The sequence below is a fragment of the Thermobia domestica genome, chromosome 9 (genome assembly GCF_964235325.1).
Source record: "Thermobia domestica chromosome 9, izTheDome1.hap1.1, whole genome shotgun sequence".
Classification (NCBI taxonomy): Eukaryota; Metazoa; Arthropoda; class Insecta; order Zygentoma; family Lepismatidae; genus Thermobia; species Thermobia domestica.
The window spans coordinates 43,322,461-43,347,780 of NC_137462.1; the positions used below are offsets into that span (position 1 = coordinate 43,322,461).

At 32.9% G+C, this 25,320-nt stretch overlaps 1 protein-coding gene across 2 annotated transcripts in view; it reads right to left on the bottom strand.

Annotated features, from left to right (window-relative positions):
- Window positions 1-6,087: 6,087 nt before the first annotated feature.
- Sur (Sulfonylurea receptor) overlaps window positions 6,088-25,320 on the bottom strand; it is a 224,983-nt gene continuing 205,750 nt past the window's right edge. For both annotated transcript variants that reach the window (XM_081771021.1, XM_081771020.1), the window contains 6 exons: window positions 23,745-23,940; window positions 20,123-20,360; window positions 18,895-19,025; window positions 14,639-14,826; window positions 12,310-12,610; window positions 6,088-8,561 (listed from right to left, as the gene is read on the bottom strand). In XM_081771021.1, coding sequence (XP_081627147.1) covers window positions 8,409-8,561; window positions 12,310-12,610; window positions 14,639-14,826; window positions 18,895-19,025; window positions 20,123-20,360; window positions 23,745-23,940 — 1,207 coding nt within the window. In that variant the 3' untranslated portion in view covers window positions 6,088-8,408. The remainder of the gene's footprint in view (window positions 8,562-12,309; window positions 12,611-14,638; window positions 14,827-18,894; window positions 19,026-20,122; window positions 20,361-23,744; window positions 23,941-25,320) is intronic.

A 25,320-nucleotide genomic window follows, 5' to 3' on the forward strand; every position in this document is an offset into this window, starting at 1 on the left:
ATGTGGTCATAATGTTCTGGCAAATCGGTGTATAATAAATAAATTTAAAATGTACGAAATTTTCAGCATTCTGATTAACTTGCAGGAAATTTCACAAGTTATGACAAGAAGCAACTGACTTGGACAAGACAACGGATAGTTGATGAGGCAATCTTTTTTCTGGTTTTTGAGGTGTACGGCTTTGACGTCAACAAATATTTCATGCCTTGTGAAATATTGATGTTTGGTGCTCATCAGTCGCGCTTCCATTTTTTTCTAATTTTTCCAGTTAATGATAATTAACAATACATTGCACAGTTCGAATACGTTCACTTTTTCATTCAATCCAACTCAAGCTGCTTTAGATACTATAAGTTGTATTTGTTTACGAAGAATTAATTGCGTATCAGAAATATACCCCAACAAAAATTTCTGAGTGCTCATCTGCTCAGTATTCAAGGTTTTAATTACAATCTGAATTGTTAAAATGCGAATGTAAGTTGCATTAGATATCTAAGCAATTCCTATGGATAATTAAGCACGTGCTGATTAAGTTCTAGCAAGACTTCTGCCGCCTTATGCAGAGTCGTTTTGACATATGATTAGTGTCATACTAAAGGCCTGGCTACTGCAGGAAACATATGTTGGTCGAACTCTTTAGCATGTCACTAATCACACGTCAAAATGACTCTGCATAAGGCCCCTGCTGTTCATAAACCTCATGCACTCGAGTAGAAGGGGAAAAGAAATAAGCATAAACGGTCACTTTACAATCGGGACTCACTCGGGCTCATGATCTCTGTCCTCAATGGAGCTCGCTTTCGCTAATCTCAATTAGGATCACACTAGTCAAGATCCATACTAGTCCGACCTTGAGATTCACTGTGAAATTTTCTTTAGCTCGATCTCGTGCTCATTAACCTCACTGGACTAGAGCTTACTAACGGCTTGGACTCGATCCTCAATGAGGCTTGCACTCGCTAGTTGTCTAAAAAAATAGTGAGCACCAGATCCTGTGGCATAGAAGGAAAGAGTTAGGTTCTTGGAAAGTAATAATTTTATTATTTCTAATTCATTCTTGAAATTCAACATATTTAGACATGATGATTCTGCAAGTCATTTTACGATTATATAATGTCATGGACTGCACTCACAAGATGATATCATTATCATTGATATAATATATATATAAAAAATGTTGGCACAAACTAATTTATTTATCTTGGATTTGGAATTCTCATTTATATAATTGGATCCGCAATTTACTTCCCTCTCAAGCTTTGCAAACCGACCGCAATGGCAGAGCACGGTTTCGCACTGATGTTTAGAAATCGTTCAACTCACTTGAGGCAATATTTGTGGATTATTATATTGTATTTTGCGTTTAATTAAATTGGAATCTACTTTATGATCTTATGTAAAGTATCACTAAACTAAGATTTCTGTTTTTATGGAGAACGTAAGCATAACAATTATAAAAGTGAGTAACGTACATATGTCAGTGGTGCCCACCCCCCCTTATGTCTATGACGCACCCCCCCAATTGTCTATCCGTAGGTGTTCTTCCATGAAAAAAATCTTCTTTTCGATTAATTTTACCCCCCCTCATCAAACATATTTATATAGATTTTAACCCCCCCAAATATTTCAATGACGCAGTTTGCGTCATAGCCCCCCCTTGTGGGCACCCCTGCATATGTATTTATAAGAAAGTTTATTTTACGAGTCTTTTGTGGTTCCACCAACCTATTGTTGTTTTTTTTTTTTTTTTTCAAAATACTCATCTCATAAATAAAATAGCTATTGTAAAATCTCTTCCCACTGTTCTTTAATACTTATAAAATTTTATTTATTGTAAAAGCACCGGCGATATATTTGTTATCGCCCACTAAAATTATGGTTTCGACTCCATTATGATGCCATTAGTTTAGACGCCCAACTGCCCAGTAATTATAAACATTGACTACCTTATGAAACAGTAATTGGTAACGACTAAAATTTCGGAAATTAAAGATTATTCTTTGGCTTCTAGAAAATTTTGAAAAACGTGAAAAACTGGTACTGCACCGATACAACCTTTTGAATATGTCATTGTATAAAGTGATACAAACTAAGGAAGAATTACAACTTTACGAAATTGTATTAGGACTTATTATTTAGAAATAAACGCCAAATAACTGTAATTGAATTGTTTACAAAACTAATCATGAAGAGAAAACTCTTGAATACTATACAAACAATTGTACTCTTTTGTTTAACACTGTAATGTAAAGATTCAATAGTCAGAGAAATAAATATAATAATAATTGTGTTTGAACATAATTCGCGGTCGTTTTCTACAATTCTAAAACACGATTGTGTAGTTGTTCAGTATTTGGCTTAAGAGCCTGACCCAAAATGATGTATGTCCGACCAAATCTTCAAATCTGATTACGGCCATGGGTATCAATGTTTTCCATCCTAAAAGAATAAGCCTTTAACTTAATTATGATTTAATTGGTTAGTTATGATTTAATTAGTAAGTGAAATACATTTCAGACGTGAATTTCGGAAAATAAAAATTACTAAACCCATCCTTCCTTCAGCAGTGCTCATAATCGATGTCTAGTGAATGAACACCTCAATGATAACAGAGTGAAATCGGTGTTAAGTCCATAAGAAAATAATGCTAAATAAATTCATGTTAAAAGTTATATCAGTGTGTAAATACGGATACTCACGAAAGCTCGAAAACTTAATACACTATTATTCCTATATAGTCAGCATGTATCAAGCAATCGTTCAGCTTTCATTTGGGAGGATGGAAATCCCAGGCTCCTGAACAACTATGTTACTAGAGTAAAGTGAGGAGTGTATTTATCTTACAGTGAACTGTTTTGATGCCAAATGGATTAACTCCAAAATTGAAATTTTCCAGGAATGAAAGTTGAAGTTCAATATCTCATGAACAATCCATATTCCTTTAAGTTGGAAACCAAAACCATAACTACTGTAAGTAGTTTATTGTTTAATAATTTAGTGTTTATAAAATTTATTTAAAAAAATACCTATCTATAGAAGTGAAAGGTAACTATCTATTCTAGTTCTTGGCATTCAAGTAGTCCATATATTGCAATATACTAAGTAAAATAGTTTCGTATCATAATATGTGATATACAACAAATGTTACATTTTATATTATCCGTAACTCGTGATATGCTGTAACACATTAAAGCCTCAAAATAGTTGGGGAAGCTAATAATCCAGAAGTTATGTAGTCCTATTGCGTTCATGAGAACGAAAACACAATAATTATTACTATGCTAAATTACTATAGACTGTTAATTACTCTTCAAAGAATTTATGAAGTTCACTTTATCGCAATAGTTTTATACAAACTAGATAATCAATTATTATTATTTTATTATTATTATTATTATTATTATTATTATTATTATTTGGTCTAGGAATTAATTCGTGCGGTTGGTACGCACACATTGAAGCTGTAGTACAAACACAAAATACATAAATACCTTAAGAAAAATATTGTCCATCGCTAGCCACCAATTTCGCCCATCTGTCAGGCAATGTACGGATTCCGTGGCGAAAGAAGTCCTCATCCTTGGAAGCGATCCAGTCAGAGACCTATGTTTCGATATCTTCTGAAGAAGTAAACCGCTGTCCAATCAAATCGTTGTTCATGCAATCGAACAAGTAGTAGTCCGAAGGAGCAACGTCTGGTGAATACGGCGGGTGGGGTAAAACTTCCCATCCGACATTTTCTAAATAGGTTTTGACCGGTTTTGCGACATGTGGGCGAGCGTTATCATGTTGAACAATAAGTTTATCATGTCTGTTCTCCCATTCTGGTCGTGTTCTGGCCAGAGCTTGCTTCAAACGCATTAATTGTCGTCGATAACGTTCTCCATTCATAGTTTCACCCGGTTGCAGCAGCTCATAGTACACCACACCTTTCATATCCCACCATATGCACAGCATAACCTTTGCACAGTGAATATCTCGTTTTGGTTGTGATGGACCTGGTTCACCTGGTTTCACCCAGGCCTTTTTTCGTTTAGGGTTCTCGTAATGGATCCACTTCTCATCACCCGTAATAATTCGATGCAGAAACCCCTTTCTGCTCTGTCGTTGAAGCAGCAATTCGCAAATGGTTTTTCGTCTTTCAACGTCTCTGTCTTTCAATTCATGTGGAACCCAATGTGACATCTTTTGAATCATTCCCATGGCTTTCAAGCGTTTGGAGACTGTTGTTTGATCAACGCCTAATGCTGCTGCAAGTTGTTCCTGCGTTTGACACGAATCGTGCTCGAGCAATGCTGTCAATTCTTCGTCTTGAAATTTTTTTGGCTATCCAGCTCGCTCTTGGTCTGCCAAGCCAAAATCACCACTTCTAAACCGTGCAAACCACTTCTGACACGTTCGCTCAGCTAGAGCATGGTCACCATACACTTCCACCAAAATACGATGACTTTCAGTCGCACTTTTCTGCATGTTAAAGTAATGCAGCAGGACACCCCGCAAAAACACTTTATCAGGCACAAATTGCGCCATGTTCACTTAACTACAAACTGGTGTTGTTGACGCTTTAATCCACTGCCCTATACTACGAACGATACGCGATGACAGGGGTTTGCAACACATGTGTGGATACACGGAACTGTGGGACGCTCCGTTCGTTGCGCCATCTCTTGTCCACCCGCACGAATTAATTCCTAGACCAAATATTATTATTATTATTATTATTATTATTATTATTATTATTATTATTATATTTGAAGTACAATCAAATATCACGAGCTGAATTGAGCTGAAAATTAAATCTTGATCTTGAAAGATTAACTACTAAGTTTATGCGTTCTGTACCTTTCTAAAGTAATAAATGCTGGAATTGGTTTCAAGGCTGTTTCTGAGTCAATACTTTCTTCAAAATAATATTAAAAATTATAGAAAGATTTTCGAGACATTCGAGTCGAGTCGAGATTTTTACGAGCAGTCATGACTCGAGTCGAGAAATACGTTTGTTTCGACTCGTCTCGAATTTTACAAAGTGTGTCTCGAGTCGAGATTGGAGACATATCTCGACTCGTGCGCATCCCTAGCGATTTTAGACAGCCGTAGCTCTGAAACTATGCACTTTTCGCCATATGTCCATATGAACTTTTTTCTTTTATTTTGGTGTGAGAAATCACCTCTTAAAGTTTGTCGATATAGTTCATTAACACCCTGTTCATTAACATATATATTCCCACTCTTCATCTCGCTTACTTTGCTCCTCAATACCTAGATTAGACGGTCAATTCCTTCTTCTCAATTTCTTATTCTTCAATGTATCCTTTCAATTTCCAGCAATTATGTTCGATTCTTTCTTAGTTTCTACTATTGAAGTTACTTCCTATTTTCTTTTTGATCCTTTATTACTTATCCTTACTTTTTTTGGATCATTCTTTCCAACTCATGTGTTATCATACTTTTACCAGTGCTTTTCTCTAATTTTCATGATTTCATTTCACAATATGTTATTTAATTTTCCTATATATATTCTTCTTTCGTTTACCTTTGTTCATATATGCTTATGTTTACTCACTTACATCAACATTTCTTCTGTAATCACATTGGTGCTAAGCCTTGCTCTCTGTGAATAATCTTCCATTTTGTCTGCAGCCACTTTCAAAAGCCTCTGAATTGCTTCTACTGCCTATTATTTTCTGTTTCTACTTTATCTGACTTTAAATACTTTCCCCCAAATTTTCTAGTTAATTTATTCCTAACATTCCCATCTTTAAACTTTTAAATATTTAATTTCTTGTTTTCTACTTTTCTCTACGTATATTTTTATAGTTGAATACCCACTTTAGCAGCCAGTACAAAATAGTGATGGGTACAGCGAGAAGTTTCACATTCTTTGAACTATTTCGCAACCTATTCTGTATCATATACAGTAATATATTTTGTAACCCTGTTGAATAAATGAAGATTTCTTTAGTGCTTATTGAACAATGTGTCCCATATAACCAACACTGACAAACTATGTGATTTAGACGGTTAACATTAAAATATTATCTCTAAATTTGGTGTTGAAATACAATAAAAATAAGGAAATAATGTTGCTTCAATAATATATATTTTCCGTAATGTACAAAAAGAATTACATACAAAATATTTTACACATAAATATTTTTAATTAAATCTAATACATTAAACATCAACTTTAATGTTAAAATGCTCATTTAGAAATATAATTTTAGGTTCTTTTCTAACGATTTTAAAGATATTCTGTGTATTTGTTTGATTACCGGCAGAGTATCCAAAGCTATTTCTCCAGAGACCTTGATGATTGTTAAAGAGATATTTAGCAAAACAAAAACCAAATTGTTGGATTACATGTATAATTAATTTGTAATCTATTTTCATAATTCATTGTCACTAGTAGGCAACTAGAATGTAGCCAATTAACATTTCCATTAATACAAATTTTGAGGGAAAGATCAAAGGTTGATCTTTGTGTTAGTGGCGCTGTCCACAGCAGGAGCAAGCGAAGAATATCTCCCTTTAAAGTTGGAAGAATTCACCCTTGACCGATTTTAACCTCAAATAATAAACTCACTGGGAAGATTTAAAGAAAGCACAAGCCATGTTTCCTAAAAGCTAGTAGTATTTTAGGAAAGTTATCGTTGACAATGTTTCTTTTAAAAGTTACCTCTAAAATCTGAGAGATCTAATTATTATAAACAAGATTCACAGAGATAAATTTTGTGAAATTTTGATGAAGCTAGTAACACTATTACCGAAGCTCTTGTTTGTAAAGGGTTATTCAAAAAGGGCGCCGGTTTTGGATCGTCTGGCAAATTTTTGTTTCTCGGCTTATGACATTGTTTTGTATTGTTGCTCTACTCACAAACATTCCAATTGTCGCCTTAGTCTGAATTTCTCGCATTTCATCAGTCTGTGTCTAGCCATAGAGCAGTTTACTTTAGCGCAACATGTGCTAATTGTGAAAACTTTTTATCAGAACGGTTCGCCTCATTTCGCGTAATACTGACTAGCAATGGCACCCGAGGTCGTGTGACTTAACTCCTTGTGACTTTTTTCTTGGGGTACTCTTACATCATTGGTGTATGTCAATAAACCCCGTTCCATCCGTGAATTAAAGGAGGAAATTGACGAGTGGTCTACGAAATCCAGGTGGAAACTTGTCAGGCAGTCATAGCGAATTTAACGAACAGAGTTATTGCATACCAGTGCAGTAGAGGAAGTCGTACGCCCGACGTCATTCACCATATCTGAAATCGGAATATGTGATGAACATGTTTATGAATTTTGTTCATGTGTTTTGAAAAAATTGAGTTCGTAATTTGATGTAACAAAACCGGCGCGCTTTTCGAATAATCATATAGGTTTAGTAAAAAAAATAGTTAAAATTTATCAAAATAATAGATATTATTAGGAAAAGAAAAGAAAACTCTACCGGTACTTTTGTGTCTAAAGATTGAAACTAATCAGAACATAAAACGAAGCTTTGTAATAATACAGCAGTTTGACTAGCTTTTGTATAAAGTAGGGCGAAGTAAAATGGCTTAAACTTAACACCTCAAATATTTACATTTGATTGTAGATTTTTTTTGTAAGATATACAACTCGAGTTTATCGTTTCATAAAATAATAATAATATGTATATATCTACTGCACAAATATATAGTTTTAATTTAAGTATCACTTTACGTATACCGTTGAAATGTGTTGAAAACAATACAATGTTGTTACGTTTCATAATGCATAATATCAATTTTATGCTTTATTTCATTTTATGATATACACTGAATATAGTCTATGTATATCACACGTGACACAAATTGTTCATAGTTTAATTTAGATAGACAAATTAGATACACATCAGATATATAGCAATCGATTTCTTTCATTCCATATTTTGTGATGATTTGCCACATTGTGGCCCAAAAATTCTATCATTAATGATTCTATACAAGTAAATATATGTTATGTGAATGCTTCATGTCATATTTAGCGAGAATTGATATACCTTGTAGGAAAAATTACCAAAAGAAAATAACTCCTTTAAATAAGATCATCTTGGACTTCTAAAAAAATATATAAAGAGGAGTTTTAGAGAGGGGGAAAGAACAAAGAAGTTTGAAATGTATATCTTCAAAATTTGTTTTTAATTCTCTATTGCCATACGGCACAAGTAATTGATTGTACTTTCACTTTTTGAAATTGTCAAATGTGTCTGCACAGTAATTGATAGTGAGAATTGTGAAGGTAAAAGATCGATTGGACAGTCTGCATAACTTCCTTTTCTACCTAATTTGTTATTTAGAAAAAGGTATAACCAAAAATATGGTTATTGGAACATGCTTTACACAATTCATATTTAGAGAGCTGTCTTCTAGTTTAGTTTTTCTTCTAAGGCACTACACGAAACCACCTTCTTCAGATGCCCGCAACATGGTTGAGAAGATTCCCATAGATTTATTGAGTAGTTCACTTGGGCTTCCATCTTCTACAATGTGTCCGCCGTCAAGGACAATTATACGATCCGAGTCTAGTATCGTTGACAGACGATGCTGGTTGTGGAAAAGAAGTATTGCAATTAAAAGTACATTTCAATATATTGTCCTGGAACAGGCAATATTTATTCATGATCTCGTATTTTGAAACAAAATACCTCCTATAATAAGGTTCATAAATTTGAATCATCAATAAATACTTTGTGTATTAATGAATGTTAAATTCCAAACAGAATTGGATGAACTATGTTCAGACTAGAAATAATATATTTCTTATGTGTATTTGAGTTATCCAGTTTTTAGATTATACAGACTATAACCTACTATTAAGCTACATTCTATTCTATTCTTCAATAAATAAATTAGTAAATAAATTAATAAATAATGTCATAGTATTATCATAAACGTGCATTATCATAAACATGCAGAATTTGAATTATCCCGTTCTTAGATTATACAAACTACTAACCTACTATTAAGCTACATTCTATTGTGTTCTTCAACAAATAAATAAATAAATAATAAGGTCATAGCATCTAAAAATCTGCATGAACTTATTTATTAATTTAAACGTGCATTATCATAAACATGCAAAAATATGCAGAGTAGGGTCAAGAGAGCAAAATAACAGAGCCATTCTAGACGGAAATAAATTATGAACCTGATTAAAATTGGTACTCGACTGAATTTCTGTACGATGTTAAGGCATTAGAAGAAATATTATTAGTCTCTTGCACTTTTTTCAAGCACACTTACTATCCATTTCATAAAGATAGGCCCCTGACTTCGAGGTGCTGCTGTGACGTCCAGTCAAAACTTATACTGCATTGTCGTACCTCGTTGGAATTGTTGGAATGTTGTCTTTTCAATACTTAAGACATACAAATTTTCTTTGTACTGTATAATGAGAAAAAATAGGAATTAATGAAAAAGTGCGTATTTTTTCGTATTTTTTTGGTAAATCAATGTTTGTAGGACTATATCTCGGAAAGGAGTTAACATGAAATAATTTCCTGTGCAAGATATGTAGATGCATATATTACCTGCAAGTTCTGAAAATTTCATTACTCAACACGTAGTAATTTTCTTGTTATTCAGCAAAAAGTGAGACATCTTTATCTCTGAATTGCGGCGGTGTATTAACAATCTGAAAAAACTTTTAGAAAGATCTTAAAGTAGCTTTTTCAACCAAACTGTTTTGACTTGTTTTAAAAGATAAACAATCACAAATATGACATTGTGATTTTCTCTGCTTTGCGCCCTTCGCTATCGCAGTTTATACGGAGTGCTACGTTGCCACATTTTCCTGACGCGTATACACTCTCAGCCGGACGGGTATTTAAACTTGTTACGCACTGTCCGTCTCTTTTTAGAGATATTTTAAAAATGTAATGTCTCCACAGATTTTAAACCAATTTCTTAGAAATTAACAGGATATACAGTAAATGTACCAAGTGTTCAAAATTAGAAAAGCGAACTCTTATCTTGTTTGGATTTGCATGTGATGGTCCTCGAAAATTTGTTGATTTTTGTCAGTTCTTCACTTATTGCACGCAGTACAAAATACACTTGCACAGAAACAAAAACACGCACAAAGTTTATTATATGATACAACCTTAGTTGATATGTAATATTGAGTTTACAATTCACAGAAAATCTGTTTTCAGATCTAAGAGCTCCAAGCTACATTAGAATCTGCCTTTGAATAGAAATGAGGCGTTTTTTTTTTTTCGGCGCAGCCTCAGGTTTACTTGAAACAGAGTTACTATCTTGTTCACTCCCGGATACGCCACTGAACACAGAATAATCAATGTCCTTACTATTAATTACTAACTCATAACCGTCTGAGTCAGAGTCATTCATCAGTTCTGCAATTTCATTATCGCTAAACATTTTGCCTCTTCTTTTTGTAATACCGCTGCTCGTGAAGGAATATCCATTTTTTTTTTTAAAATCAAAAAGCACAAGATATACTCACGAAAATATAAATGCCCGTTCGTCCATCTCATTGCAATGAACCCATATGATATGAATGCGTGTGTAAGTTTTTGACGCCTACGAACCGAAGGGAAGTATTGAAGACTTAATCAGTGCGACGTGATTAGACGCAAATACAGCCCTCGTCACCTACTCATTGCATTGTTTTCTTTCGTTGAAAGAAAACAAAGGACCCATTCTGTGTTACTGTACATTCGGCAAGGGAATTGATCGCAGAACTTGGGTGAACACGTGATTGCCAAGGCACATTTCTTTTTAACCTTTAACATGTTCGTAAGCTGGAGAGTGTGTATACTGATGGAGCAATTGTTTATAAATATTAGGGAAGATAGCAGGAGCAGCGATGAGTCAACAAAGTCATGACGAAAGTGAATGAAGTAAATAGATTAAGAGATGAGTTTTTGGATGTGTTACTTCAACGTTTTATTTCGATTACATTGAGATGTGTACACTCATGTCCAAAATTATTGTCGCATATCTATAACTGTCTTCTTGTAAGAATATAATTTGATAATGATTTTGCAGGGTACTTTTAATACTGATACTATATGTAGAGTCGGGAAATGTATATTTGTGGTAAATTTCATAGGAAAAGAATACGAAAATTAGCATGAGTAAAACAAAATGTTGCTAAATGGATAAGAAAATTTTAGTTTCGTTTTATTGTTCTTGTTTACTGCTCTTTTGACATGAAATTTTCCACATAGCCTACATGTCTTTGCCGATTATACACATACTAACATTATAAGAAATACCAGGCGAATTCGTTATCAAATTATATTCCTACAATAACATATTTATAGACATGCGACAATAATTTTAGACATGAGTGTACATGCATTAATGTTTTTATGATGTTGTGAAAGGTTATAATAAATACTTTTTCCTATTACATTCTTATGAAGTAGGCTTCGCGCTACAAGCTTCCTGAACGCGACAACACTGCACGACAGCGTTGCCGCACTTCCATTTACTGTATGCTGTTTCTTCATATAAGCGCGGGGAATTTAAAGATTGGGTTGCAACATGGCTCACCGCTTAACGCAGAAAACATGTTGAAGTAAACATATTTTTAAAAAAAATAAATACTCTACCAACTAAACCCTTTTTTGTTAATAGTTCCAAATATTTGGAACACTAGACTTCCAAATTTTCGAACAGTATTTTGTACGTTTCTCTACCTATCATGGTAAAGGAGATCAGAGCTTCGCACATTTGTTTTAATTACACAAAAGATATCAAGTGATGAAAATTGAACTTTTCACAACTTACAGTTAATGGATGCATCTACATATTGTACACAGGAAATTATTTCACGTGATCTCTTTTCTAAGATATAGCTCTATAAACATTGATCTACCAAAAAAGTACGAAAAAATACGCACTTTTTCATTAATTTTTATTTTTTTCTCACTACATAGTACAAAGAAAATTTTTATGTCTTAAGTATTAAAAAGACAACATTCCAGCAATTCCAACGAGGTACGACAATGCAATATAAGTTTTGACTGGACGTCACGGCAGCACCGCGAAGTCAGGGGCCTATCTTTATGAAATGGATAGTAGGCATATACTTTATGTATTCAGCTTTCTTTATACACACACACACACACACACACACACACACATATATATATATATATATATATATATATATATATATATATATATATATATATATATTAATTACTGAGTAGCGATATGGGAAGTTAAAACAGAGAACTAGAATTCTAGAATAAAGAGTATTAAAAGTATGGAAAAGTACGACTTTAAATACTTAAACCGTACTGCAAATTGCATTACTTACTGCAATCGTGATAACAGTTCGACCTGAAAAGGCTTTAGTTGCAGCAGCTAGAAGTTCTCTTTCAGTGCATGGATCAACAGAGCTTGTAGCTTCATCCATCACCAAACACGCAGCCTCGTGAAGAATGGCTCTAGCCAAACAGAAGAGCTGTCGTTGTCCTCCGCTGAAGTTTTCGCCACCTTCACGAACTTCTCCATCGAGACCCTCGGGAAGTGAAGACACGACCTCTTTCAATTGGGACAACTCCAGACTTTTCCACAATTGATCATCAGAATAAACGCCACGGGGATCCAAGTTTTCTCTGTATACAGAATAAAAAAAGTGCCATATGATAAATATTTTCGAAAATCCTGTACTCTGATTTTTATGTCATTTTCAGAAAAAGATGAGCATAAGCATATGTATATATAAAGCTAGCAAATGTCTCAATTTAGTACCTTCTCGTGTGGGTTATTTTCTAAGTAAACTGCTTAATTCAACGGAAAGAAAGAAGGAAATAAGGAACACTGTAACCTCCCGGGAGTATTAATTACTCTTAGCTTCTAATGTTGTTTACATACAAGAATGAAATCTTTTTCATTTAAGTAGCAGTAAATATTTACTGTCAATTATCAAACATCGCTTAATGTCATGCTAGAAGAGTTTAATCGATTCAGTCATTTTTTAACGTCTGTTTAATTTTTCTCCTATCTGCACCCATGATGAGAAACTCTTTCGATTTTGGTTATATTTTTCTGCATTATATTCAATTCAGTTCAATTCAATTCATGTCCTTTCGTTTCGTTTCCTTTTCTTTCCTTTCCTTTTCCTTCCTTTCCTTTCCATTACTTTCCTTTTCATTTTATTCCATTTTTCCGTTCTATTTCATACCATTCCATTTCTTTCCCTTACTTTTTATCCATTCCTTTCCTTTCTTTCTTTACTTTCATTTCTTTTCTTTCCTCTCCTTTTCATTTTATTCTCTTCCTTTTCCTTCCATTATTTTCATCTCCTTTACATTTCTTTTCCTTTCCTATCCTTCCCTTTACATTCCTTTCTTTTCCCTTTTTTTTAGATAAGAATCATTATTGGTATTGATCTTTTATCAAATAAATTTACATTATTAATACTCATGTTTGTCTAATAAACAAAATCTTACACTATGTATTTTCTTATAATGAAAGTAACATTATTGTTCAAGAGTTAAAATAAGTTAATGGTACATTTTGGTACAAATAGCATCATTATACTAAAGAAATTAATACTACACAAAACAGGGAAGTATACTGTAGATACTCGTAGTAGAAATCCGCTTATTTTGTTCCCTTCCGAAGTTTTTATTTTGAAAAGTGCTGAAATTATGGTAAACTTATCATACATCTTCATTGTGCAGATAACTAAGTACTTAATAGTGAATTCTAATTAGTTTTGTTGATGGAGTCAATGCTATATACCTAATCTAATTTTACAGAACTACTTCCAGCTTAATATGAAACACTTATTCTTAAATCAACCTGAAAGAGAAAGTACAAATGGAAGAAAGTACATTTAAAAATAACTTTAATGGAAGAAAGTAACTTTAAAAAATAAAAGGCAAATTCTAACTAAGGCATAAACTATTTAATAAATAATATTGTAAAGTTTCGGCAAAGTCTCTTTGGGTTCATCAGACATATTATCAAATATAATCTCTGATACTGCAGGTTATATATCTCAGAAAATGAGAGGATGTCATATCTAGGAACCAATCAGATGCGTCCTTTCATTTTTAACACTTTTTAATTGATACATATTTTCAACTTTTAATAATACAACTTTCACATGAAAGCTTAAGCTTTTAATTGACACACCTGTGTAATTATAATGAATAACTTCACTTTTGAGAATCTTAAACTTTTAATTGACTATCTGTCATTCAATACACCTGTGTTTCCTCTTTTTTCTTTCGTTTCTGCTATATCCAATATCCTTCTCCATACATTTTGTATATTTAGTCACTATTTCAGTTCATAAGATCCTCGCTTTCTTCCTTTCGTATAAATTCGCTTCTTTCCATTTTCTTACAATGCTTCTTCTCTCTCTCTCTCTCTGTCTCTTTCACATGTTTATATATTGCGTTACTATCCCTCTTTAGTCTCACGTCTTCCTTACGTTGTTTAATCCTTTCCTCCAACCTCTTTCCTGTTTCTTTTATATCGATATTATCGTTTATCGATATCAATATCGTTTTAAAGATATTATTTATTAAATAGTACACGTTTTGGTCAGAATTTGTCTTTTATTTTATACGCAGAGTTTCAAAGCTAAAATAGATGGTATTCGAGTTTTAAAAATGTCTGTTTTTTTTTACCTGATAGTTCCGCTGAACATTATAGCGTCCTGAGGAATGACTGATAGCCGTGATCTTAACGCTTGAAGTGGAACCTTCTTAATATCTTGACCATCTATGAGAATTCTGCCCTCGAAAACATCAACCATGTTGAAAAGTGACATAACCAGTGACGATTTACCACTTCCAGTTCTTCCACAAATACCAATCTGAAAACAAAGACAAAAGAAAATATTTAGGGAAAAGTTTTGCGTATTGTTATTTCTAAAAATTTACAGTGCCACATTTTTTCTTTCTTATTTTTTTCAAAAACTACACATGAAATTGTACCCATAAGAATATTGTTTTATTCATCTCGATGTGACCTATAAAATAACACGTGTCTTATCTTTGGACAATAACTAACTCTATGGCCTATGGAACCCAGAGGTTCAATGCCGCGTTCACACAAGCTTTCCATTGACCTCTGTCCTTAGCCAACTGGATCCAGTTTCTACTTTGTATTCCTATTTCTGCGAGATCCATCTTAATATTATCCTTTTATTTACGCCTATGTTTTCCTGATGGACGTTTTCCGATTGAACTTCAAGTAAAAACTTTGAAAGCGTTCCTACTTACTACCATTCTGGCTACGTAATCTGCCCACCTGAGCCTCCTACATTTGGTGACCCTAACGATGTTCGGTAATCGGTATAAATTATATAACTTAGTTGTTCATTATGAAGTTTCCGCCATCCCCCTTTCCCGTTCTTCTTGGGTCTGAATATTCATCTCAGGATTTTTTCTCAATTACTTTCAGTCTACTTTCTTCCCTCAGAGTAAGTGACCATGTTTCGCGACCATATAGCACAACAGGCATGATAATCGTTTTATATATATTTTAAACTTCAAATTCCTTGGAGAAACAGAATTTAAAATTTAATAGTTTGTGATAATTATAGACTATATCTCATAAACCATACTATATTTTATCGTCTTGCTAGTGTCATAATAAATGGTTAAATAAGGTATATTTTAGTATCAGTTTCACCCAGGGGTAAAAGTGGATCTAAATGGTAGGGAGATGCATGACGTCACGCCGTTCCCTGTGTCTATCTTTACCCATTGTAATTTATTTAGGAAGTGGAGGGACGCCATAGATAGTCTTTGGCGGTGGAGGAACGACATTCTCCTGCGTTTCCTTTCACTTTTACCCTTGGTTTTACCACAATAAGTGGCATGGTTCTCGTACAGCAACATTTTTTTTTTTTTTTTTTTTTTTTTTACAAATTAATTATCTTTGCTTTATTTTCTCGTAAACTAATCAAGAGCTTTTACATTCACTGTATTATTTTGTTCAGTTGAATAATATCTACCTATTAGTATATATTTCATCTTTGGGTAATTCATTTTGTTCCGCTGAACATTAATAACATTGTAGAATCTGGTAAGTGTGTTGAACCAGCTTTTCAGTTGCAGTATATTCGAGTAAAAAAGTTGACCACAATTCATACTACGTGAAAGTTAAAAGTAATTTGTGTTATTTATGATCATATCTTGTGAACCACGAAATCAACACATAACCCCATATTTATTTTTAAGATTTACAGAATTTAAGGTTTATGCTTATTCAGTTATAAAGATTGCCGACCTTATATATTAATGAAAGTAGGAAACAACCGACTTAAGCTTATTTTTACACACCACAATCCTACGTACGTGTAAATTAAATAAGTTACAAAGAGTGAAAAAGTGATCTGACTGGACCGGAACTTGAACCCGGGATCTCCGGCATTCCGTGCCGATGCGCTAACTACTACGCTACCCAGTCCGCTTCCCATTACAGCCAAACAATGAGCGGTGTGAGTGGAGAGCAGCGACTGCAGGAATGAGAGAGTGTTTGGCTGTTCTGGCAAGCGGACTGTGTGGCGTAGTGGTTAACGCATCGGCACGGAATGCCGGAGATCCCGGGTTCAAGTCAGATCACTTTTTTACTCTTTCTAAAGTATTGTCGAGCTTAATTTTTTTATAATGATTATAAAACAGACATCTTATTACTTAATCTTGGAATTAGCGCAAATATAAATACAAAAATTTAATAATTTAGACCAGTGTTTTGCAGACCTTTTTTTTAAAAAAAAAATCAAGTGGACACCACTTTTATTAATCAGAATGCTCTACGGACTACCTTACTATTTCCTTCTTCAAAAAGGAAGTATATCATTTTTTAATTTTTACAGCAAACACCAACATACTTATATGATTTTTTTCTATTAATATCATTAAAAAATTAAGGGAATTTTTTTATTAATACTATTAAATATGTTTGATAATTAATAATTGATAATTAATATTAATAATTAATAATTGATGGCTACCAAGAATATTTTATAATAATATACCTGAATACCACTCATCCTAGCTTTGGACCTTCATGTATAACATAAAAGAGAAATTCTGACCAAAGCATATATAATCTAATATATAATAGCATTACAGTTCCGCTTCTTTCCATTTTCTTACAATGCTTCTTCTCTCTTTTTTGAAGCCCCTCTACATCTTCCCAGTCTATTTCATGTCCTGTCTCCTTCACATGTTTATATATTGCATTACTATCCCTCTTCAATCTAACGTCGTCCCTGTGTTGATTAATCTTTAATTCCAACCTCTTTCCTGTTTCTCCTATATGACTCGTAGCACATTCTCTGCATCACTGGTTCCTTTCTTTTCTTTCTTTTCAATATGTCTAGCATTCTTCTATTCCCTTTTCTGCATGTTCTTACTCCTTTTTTCAATAAATTCTTCAGGACTTCCGTTCTTTGTTCTATGCTCTCTATTCCAAATAATATTTTCTTTTCTTTTTTTGTATCTTGTCTCACTTTATTCTCCCTTCTTCCCTTTCTTTCTTGCCATTGTTTTTCAGTATAGCTTCAACAGTGAAAGTTTTATTAAAATAACAGAGGGTGCCAATTAAAAGTTTAGCTTTCAAGTGAAAGCTGTATCATTAAAAGTTGCAAAAATGTTATAAATCAAAAAATTGTTAAAAATGAAAGGACGGATATTATTGGTTCCTAGATATGACCTCCTCTCATTTTCTGAGATATATAAACTGTACAGTCTTAGAAATTGCGTTTCATAATGTGTGCGAAATGCTATTATTTATTAGATCACATATGCTTTGGTCAGAATTTCTCTTTTGTTTTAAATAATATACCTATAGAAGCTATTAGGATTTTAATAATCTTTTCCTTATTAAATTGTATAACCTGTCTTGTTTGAGATTACGATTGAGAGACGCACAAGATGAGACAAGAGAGAATTTTCAATACAAGGTTCGAGATGAAACAGAACTCTCTCAATAGAAAAGATAGATTTTTTTCGAGATAAGACATCACTTCCATGACTCATTTTTTGAGTCGAGACAGTTTCAATTCTTGTCTCCTGCACATCTCTATTTGAGTTCTTTAAGTACAGTATGTAATACACATCACAATGCAATTTTATTTATTCTATCAATTTTGGACTAATAAAGTGCAGATCTCGAGGACTTCGGTTTGAGAAACACTGTTTCAGATAATTCTTATAAAAATTCCACAAAGAAGTAACGATCCTCTTTCCTCAATGGCTTATACTTTCCTCACTCTATTATAATTGCTTCAAAATCTAGAATTTGGATTTAGTGATTATGAGCTTCATGCACAGTCGTTTTTACTGTTGTATTAAGAAATTTACTAACATTTGATGCTAACTACCATATCTAGTAACATGTAAGTGAAGTTAAGAATAATTTATATCGAAAGGGCCCAACCTCGATTTTTCCGCAGGGTTGTCGAAATACAATAGGAGAAATAAATATAAAAGAGAATAGGACTTACTTAACTTGATTTCTCCTAGAGTGTTTGGATAACCCTGCAAAAAAAATCAAAGTTGGCCTTCCTCGATATAAATTGTTGTTAACTTTACTAACGTGTTTGTATATACGGAAGTTAGCATCAAGCGTTACTCAAGCTCTTGATACAGCGTTAAAAAACGACCCTGCATAAGCCCCATCAACTCTAATAACTTCAACGAAATTTACTTATGAAAGCTTATGCAACTGGAAATGACTTTGACTTCTCATAGGGGTAGTTAAATTTAAAAAAAAATCTTTCTGATAAAGAATCAACCAAAACATTTTTAGTGAAAATAAATTGCTTTCAGGTACCAGGTACTCAACTACTGAAAAAAGATATTTTCCGGGAGAGATATAGCTTTCAAAACATTTTCAGTAGTATTATTGAGATGATTTCGTATCCTACCTTTTGTCCAGAAGGAATGTGAAGATTAAGCCCAGAGATAACGGGTTCTTTGTTTTCATCATATCGCAAGGACACACCTTCGAAAACTATTTCACCTTTCTGAGGCCATGAATTGTCGATGTTTCCTGCTTCTGAAATTTTAAAATAAAAATAATATAAGAATGTCAGTGTTATTCCTTTATAAATGAAAGTGTAATTTTCAAGTTTTAAGATTAATTTTGTTTCAGTTCAGAAAAATGGAACATAATTACTAACATACAGTGTTCAGTAATAGAGAAAATAAATCAGTAATTTACTGAAATCTAACGCGACTATACGGCCTGTGGTTAATTTAGCCCACTCCAAATACCTTGTGAATCAGAAATTGTACTATTTGATTTATAAACAATAGTACGAAACTTTTATATCCAAAATCAATAAGATTTATAAGTATTTGTTGGAAATGAACTCCCATAACATTTGGGTGGCCACATTAACAGCGGCATCCGGAACTTTTATCAAACAAAATTTGCTACTCTTTCTGATTTTGCTTTTCTGCTTTTCAGTGTGCTCTTCCATTTGCATCACCACTTACATCACACAGTTTTACGACAATATACAATTTCATTCAATATTTTTAGTGAAAATTTATTATATAAAATTAAAATACAGCAGCTTAAATTTCAGCAGCTTATAAATTTTAACCATAGGTTGAGTATATTTATTTTCAATTTTAATATATATACAAATTTGCATTGATCAAGTATAACATTCTAGCTTATAGGTTTATTTTCTTCGGCTGTTCCGAGCTTAAGATATAAGTAAAAAGACATTAAGAACAAATAATAAAGAAACTGATGGATAACAATAAAAATGATATAAAAAACAATGAGTTAAACAGTACGGGACTTTATAAATACTTTTTGGCCGCCATATATATATATAACTCTACATCTAAGTTGAAGCTACTATACCAAATTAAGTTTAAAGCCTTCACTCTGTGGTGACTCTTGACTAAAGTGACATCAGTAAAAATTTAAACTTATCGCTAAAAAATTATTGGAAAGAAAGTTTTGTACACTTTCAGGAAACTATACACAACAATTAGGATATTAGGCAAACTTTCTTGCTTCAGTTTGAAGAGAAAAAATGTAAACTTTTACTGATGTGACTTTCTCACTAGCCGCTACTGCTCCACACCAACCTATTCATTGACTTAATCTATTTTCCTTATGTCTGTATTCTTTACCTTGTTCTCTGTAGTCTTCTGTCGTTCGATCAGCGTACTGTTGCACTCTATCTACAGCATTCATATACATTTCCATGTCTGCCAAAAACTTCACTACCCAATTAAGGTATATGGGAACAAGTAAGGTATAATTAATAGCTAAACCAACCAGGGCTGGAGTAATCATGTCAGGGAAGAAACTTACAGACAAAAGAGCCGCAATGATTGCTACAAACACTATTACACCTCCCAGGTAGTCCTACAAAAGGAAAATATACGTTTATTATTTTCTATAATAATACATATCATTTTAGAATAACAAGAAAAACATTGTTCTGTGTTTTTTACTTACATTTGTCATCAAGCACACTATTGTACCAACTTGTACTACATACATTGAGCTAAATTTGCCAGAAATCGTGCATCACATGTTATTGGTAGTTCCCGTGGCTATCAAATAAGATGTAGCCCATCCATGAAGTTATATTTTTCAGGAATGACTCGGCCGATTCAAACAAAATTGGCTTTGCGCAAGGAATACATTCTTACTAAAATTACTAATGAATTACAATTATTTTTTCCGGGGTATTTTGTTTATACAATTAATGAATTTTTCGTGAACAGTACTGCTACTTCTTTCAAGCCTTTTAGCTTGGAAAGTTCGATATGTTTTATGTAAGCAATGAGAGAAATAAACTCCAAAATCTTCAATCTCTGTAATCAAGATGTTAATAATTAATCATTATATTTATTTTGCTATTATTCCCGTCTTTTTCTCTTATTTCATTACATTAATATAGTATTCATCTCTTAATGTAAAAGAAGTACTGACTGACTGATCAACTCCTATGCCAAATTGCTTGAGCTAGAAACCTAAAATTTGGATAACACATAGGATTCGTGATACAATGTTCCACCAAGAAAGGATTTCGGAAAACTCGAAGTAAAGGATGTGAAATGGGGGGTTGCAATTAGTTTACTAAGTCCATATCCCTTAAGGCTAGAGATATGAAATTTGATATTTGGACTTTTCATCTAAAATAATTACACTTGTATTTCAACGTTATATATTGTAAAATTTCTCCTTTAGAGAAGAGCATAAAACGGTACACGAGAATTTTTGGACTTCCCAATCACCTTTATCATAAAAAATCGTCATATGTACAGTAATAATAATTACAGTCTAAGTACTAAGTTCTTAGATATTTGGTGGTTTGTTGGTGAGATCGTAGGAACCCAGAAACCGAACGTCCTAGGGTGACAGAATCCGAGGCTCTTTGTGATTAAGGAGTGGATGGAAGGTACCTCTCAGAGACCGAGCGTCCTACAGAGAAGATAAAACTTAAAGACCAGGCGTGTTAGAGGGTGGTGAGATTATTGCGAGGAACAGGTGTCCAAAGCGAAGAATCTCTCAGAGACCGAACGTCCTACAGAGTGGTAAGAATATTGCAAGGACTAGGCATCCAAGCGAAGGTAAGTTCTCAGTGATCAGGCGTCCTGGAGAGTATATATACTATCTAGGACGCCTTATCTCTAGAACTTTCCTTCGTTTGGATGCCTAGTCTTTGCAGTATTCTTACCACTCTGTAGGAAGGTTGTTTCACTAAGATATGCCCATACAAAGTAGTATTAGAATTTATGTGCGACTTCAAATTCTGACGAATCCTATGTGAAAGACGCAGAAGGAGCAATGCAAAATATTTCCCGAAGCAAAACGTTGGGACATTTGCTAGTTAATAATATTCTAAGTAAGGAATTTATTGTAGAGTTTAGGGATTACTCATTTTATTAGTCATCCTAATACATTTCTAGCTACAAGATTACAGCCCTTATCACCGAAAAAACAGAAATTGTATTATTAATAATAATAATAATAATAATAATAATAATAATAATAATAATAATAATAATAATAATAATAATAATAATAATAATAATAATAATAATAATATGGAATAATTTGTGGATTCGGTTAAGTCATTTTGGAAAGTAAAAGTTCACGAGTGGTAAACTATGAAGGCATGTCAAAAAGTCACTGAAGAATATCTACCAAGTGACCAAGTGATCGGCGTGCAACATTTATTTACATTGTCTATAAGTAAACAATGTATTATCTCATCTATCTAGACATTTATATATATATATGATAGAAAGGGTCTTGTCTTTGATCATTATAAATCTATTTATTTATGTACTATTATTATTACTTACCATTTAAATGTTCTGAAATTTGTCCTTTCGAAAGAGCTAAATGAAAATATTATGCAAATGTTTCTAGAAAACAATTTGAAGATTCATTTGTTTCATCACGGGAAAGTATCTAATTCCAATAATTTTTCTTTATAAAGTACTTTTGTAATAGTTGTTTTTTCCGTTGACATGTATGTTTCTGCTTCATTATTTTAAATTTAAAATTACCTGATTTTCTTGAGGATTACACACATGTATAGAGAAAACTAAAGAAGGATCAGAGGAAAGGGAGATAATGTAAAGGAGGCATTTTATGCAATACAACATAGCCCTAGAGATTCTAGAGGTTTCGTCTGTCATACGTTTGAATGTCTATGGTTTAATGCCTCTTCTCAGCACTTAGGCTATAGGAGATATGAAACAGTTTTATGTTAGAACCTAACAACATACGTATATTCCCATCAGAAATCGAACCCAGAACAAGAACACTAACTAATTAGCTATGAAAAACTTTTATCACATGTTTAATGTGGAATAGCAGAGGGAAGTGAAATCCAACTTGAACATCTGATACTATTTAATACGATACGTATGTATGAATACAGTGTACATAATTTCATTCAATATGTGCGCTATTTACCTCCACATTCTTCTGTGATCCTGATTCACTACTGCGACACTTAAAAAGGTTTTATTTTTTTTTCTTGTAGCATACACACAGGTTTGCGAAACGTCTTGCAATTAGTAGTTCATTTTATGTTCATGTCAGGACTGGAGGATGGATAATCATAGGCAATGAATTGTAGGAATTTACTAAAAGTCATTCATATGTGACCTGAACTTATGAGCGGAAACAGTAAACCTTGTTCAAAGATCAACACTTTTCTACACTGAGAAAAATTTATCAGGAAGATCAACACCGATATTCAAATCTAGGGATTTTTGAGATCCCAAAGAACCACTAAGACATTTTCAAGACACAATGCTATTAATTACAAAGTGTGAATAACTTGATGTAAGGCAACGATGACATATGATAACCTAGTCCAGTGGTTCCCAACCATCTTTGATTGACGACCCATTTCATGACATTGCAATACACTTGTTTCATTTCTAGTTATTACTAATATAAGTTACGGTAGTATAATACTATAAGTTTCTTTGAAATACTGACTTTATTTAGTGCTGAGCATTATTGCTGCCGCTGGAGGCATTGAATGGAATACTCTATCTCAATACTGAATTTAATTAATTATTCATAATTTTTAAATTCTAAAATTTCGCGACCCACCAGTTAGGAACCATTGAGATAGTCTACAGGCTTGCAAATGGTCCTTAAATATAGTGCCGTTAGAGATACAACATATATAAAATAAAACATAAAATCCAATAGAAAATATACGAAAGATCATGTTTATTTATATACAAAACAGAAAATATTTAATTAACTTACAAGAGCTATACCTAACCATCTGTTTCCAGTGTTCATAATGAGAAAAGCGTTTGTGTTGGTATCAGTCTTTTCCAATAGCATTGCCGTGAATCTCTGCTGATGGGAAAAGGCACGAATAGTCGTCAGCCCACCAAGCGTTTCAGAGAAGTGAGAGAATATTGGAGACTTGGTGATGCTATCTAATCGCTGAAGTTCTCTGAAAAACCAAATATAATTATTACACGTTTTCATAAAACAGAATTAAATTAAAAATAACTTAACTTAAAAATAATGTCAGAAGAAGAGTAACTATAGTATAATAATAAATGTAAATTCAAATTATATGTTTTGTATGCAGCAGTTCATAAGCTAAATATGATACATTTTCAATCCTGTCAGTTTATGTATATGTAACACTTGTATTTTAAATAAAAGTATATATATATATATTTCTTTAAGAAAAGAATAGTGATAAACACAAACACAATACCAGCAACAATATATCATATAACATCACAGATAGTAGTGAGAAATGGAGGGTTAGCCAACTGCCAAAGCTGACCCTACGTTATAGCCAAGCTTCTAGCATTCCATAGCGAAAAAAAAAAACCTCCTAAATTGAAGGACGTCATTAACATGGCAAAAACTGAATTGCCGGTGATCGAAATGGAGGGATAAGAGATGGCGCTGTAAACACTAAGTATTGGAGAGCATTTGCTCTCAATTTTTATTCAATTTTTACTATTTACAATTTATTGCTTTTGACAATGTTACTGTTTATTACAAACTTAATACACTGTCTTTCAATTTTAAAATATTCATGCGCCGCTTATCCTTTCTTATTACATTAATAGTGTGATAAACAATTATATTTAAAACAGGCAAATTCGGCCATTTTAGCACGTGCCACTTTAGTACATATACCTACTTTAAACAATTTTTATTTAAAACAAATTTAGTGAAGCAGTCCACAAGGCTCTAAGGCTGGGACTTCTTTTATAAATCTCCCGGAAGGGACAAAACTGAAACCGAACTGAACTGAACTGAACTGAATTGTCAACTAAGTTCCTTGGTAATTATGGCACTAGATGATTAAAATTATCATGTTTTAAAATTATCATATCATGATATACTGAATATCTGATAACTTTAAATTTCAATAGTAGTTATTAAGGATCTGGAACTACAATAAATGTGCATACATATAAGCTTTCTGTGGAAAATATTCCATCCTAATGCTTTCAAAAGTTTTGTTTTATTGACGGATCTATAATTAAATAACTTCGCTCTCTTCCAGGTGCAGACTAAGAATAGTGGCGCGTTCAGGGTCCTATTTCTCAAAGCAAGTCTTGTAATATGTTTTTTTACAAATCGAAAATATCATGAATTAGAAATTCTAGAATAACAGTAAAAGTAATTTCTAAACGCTAATGGCAATATCTCTAATTTGTCATGGTATACAACTGTACAATATTTGATTTTGAACACTTTTACACTAGTATTACAAGACTAGTAGTAGTTTTGAAAAGTATGCCCCTTGTATTGACTACTTTTTTTTTTTTTTAAATTATTCTTAAGCTATAATGAACACGGTAAA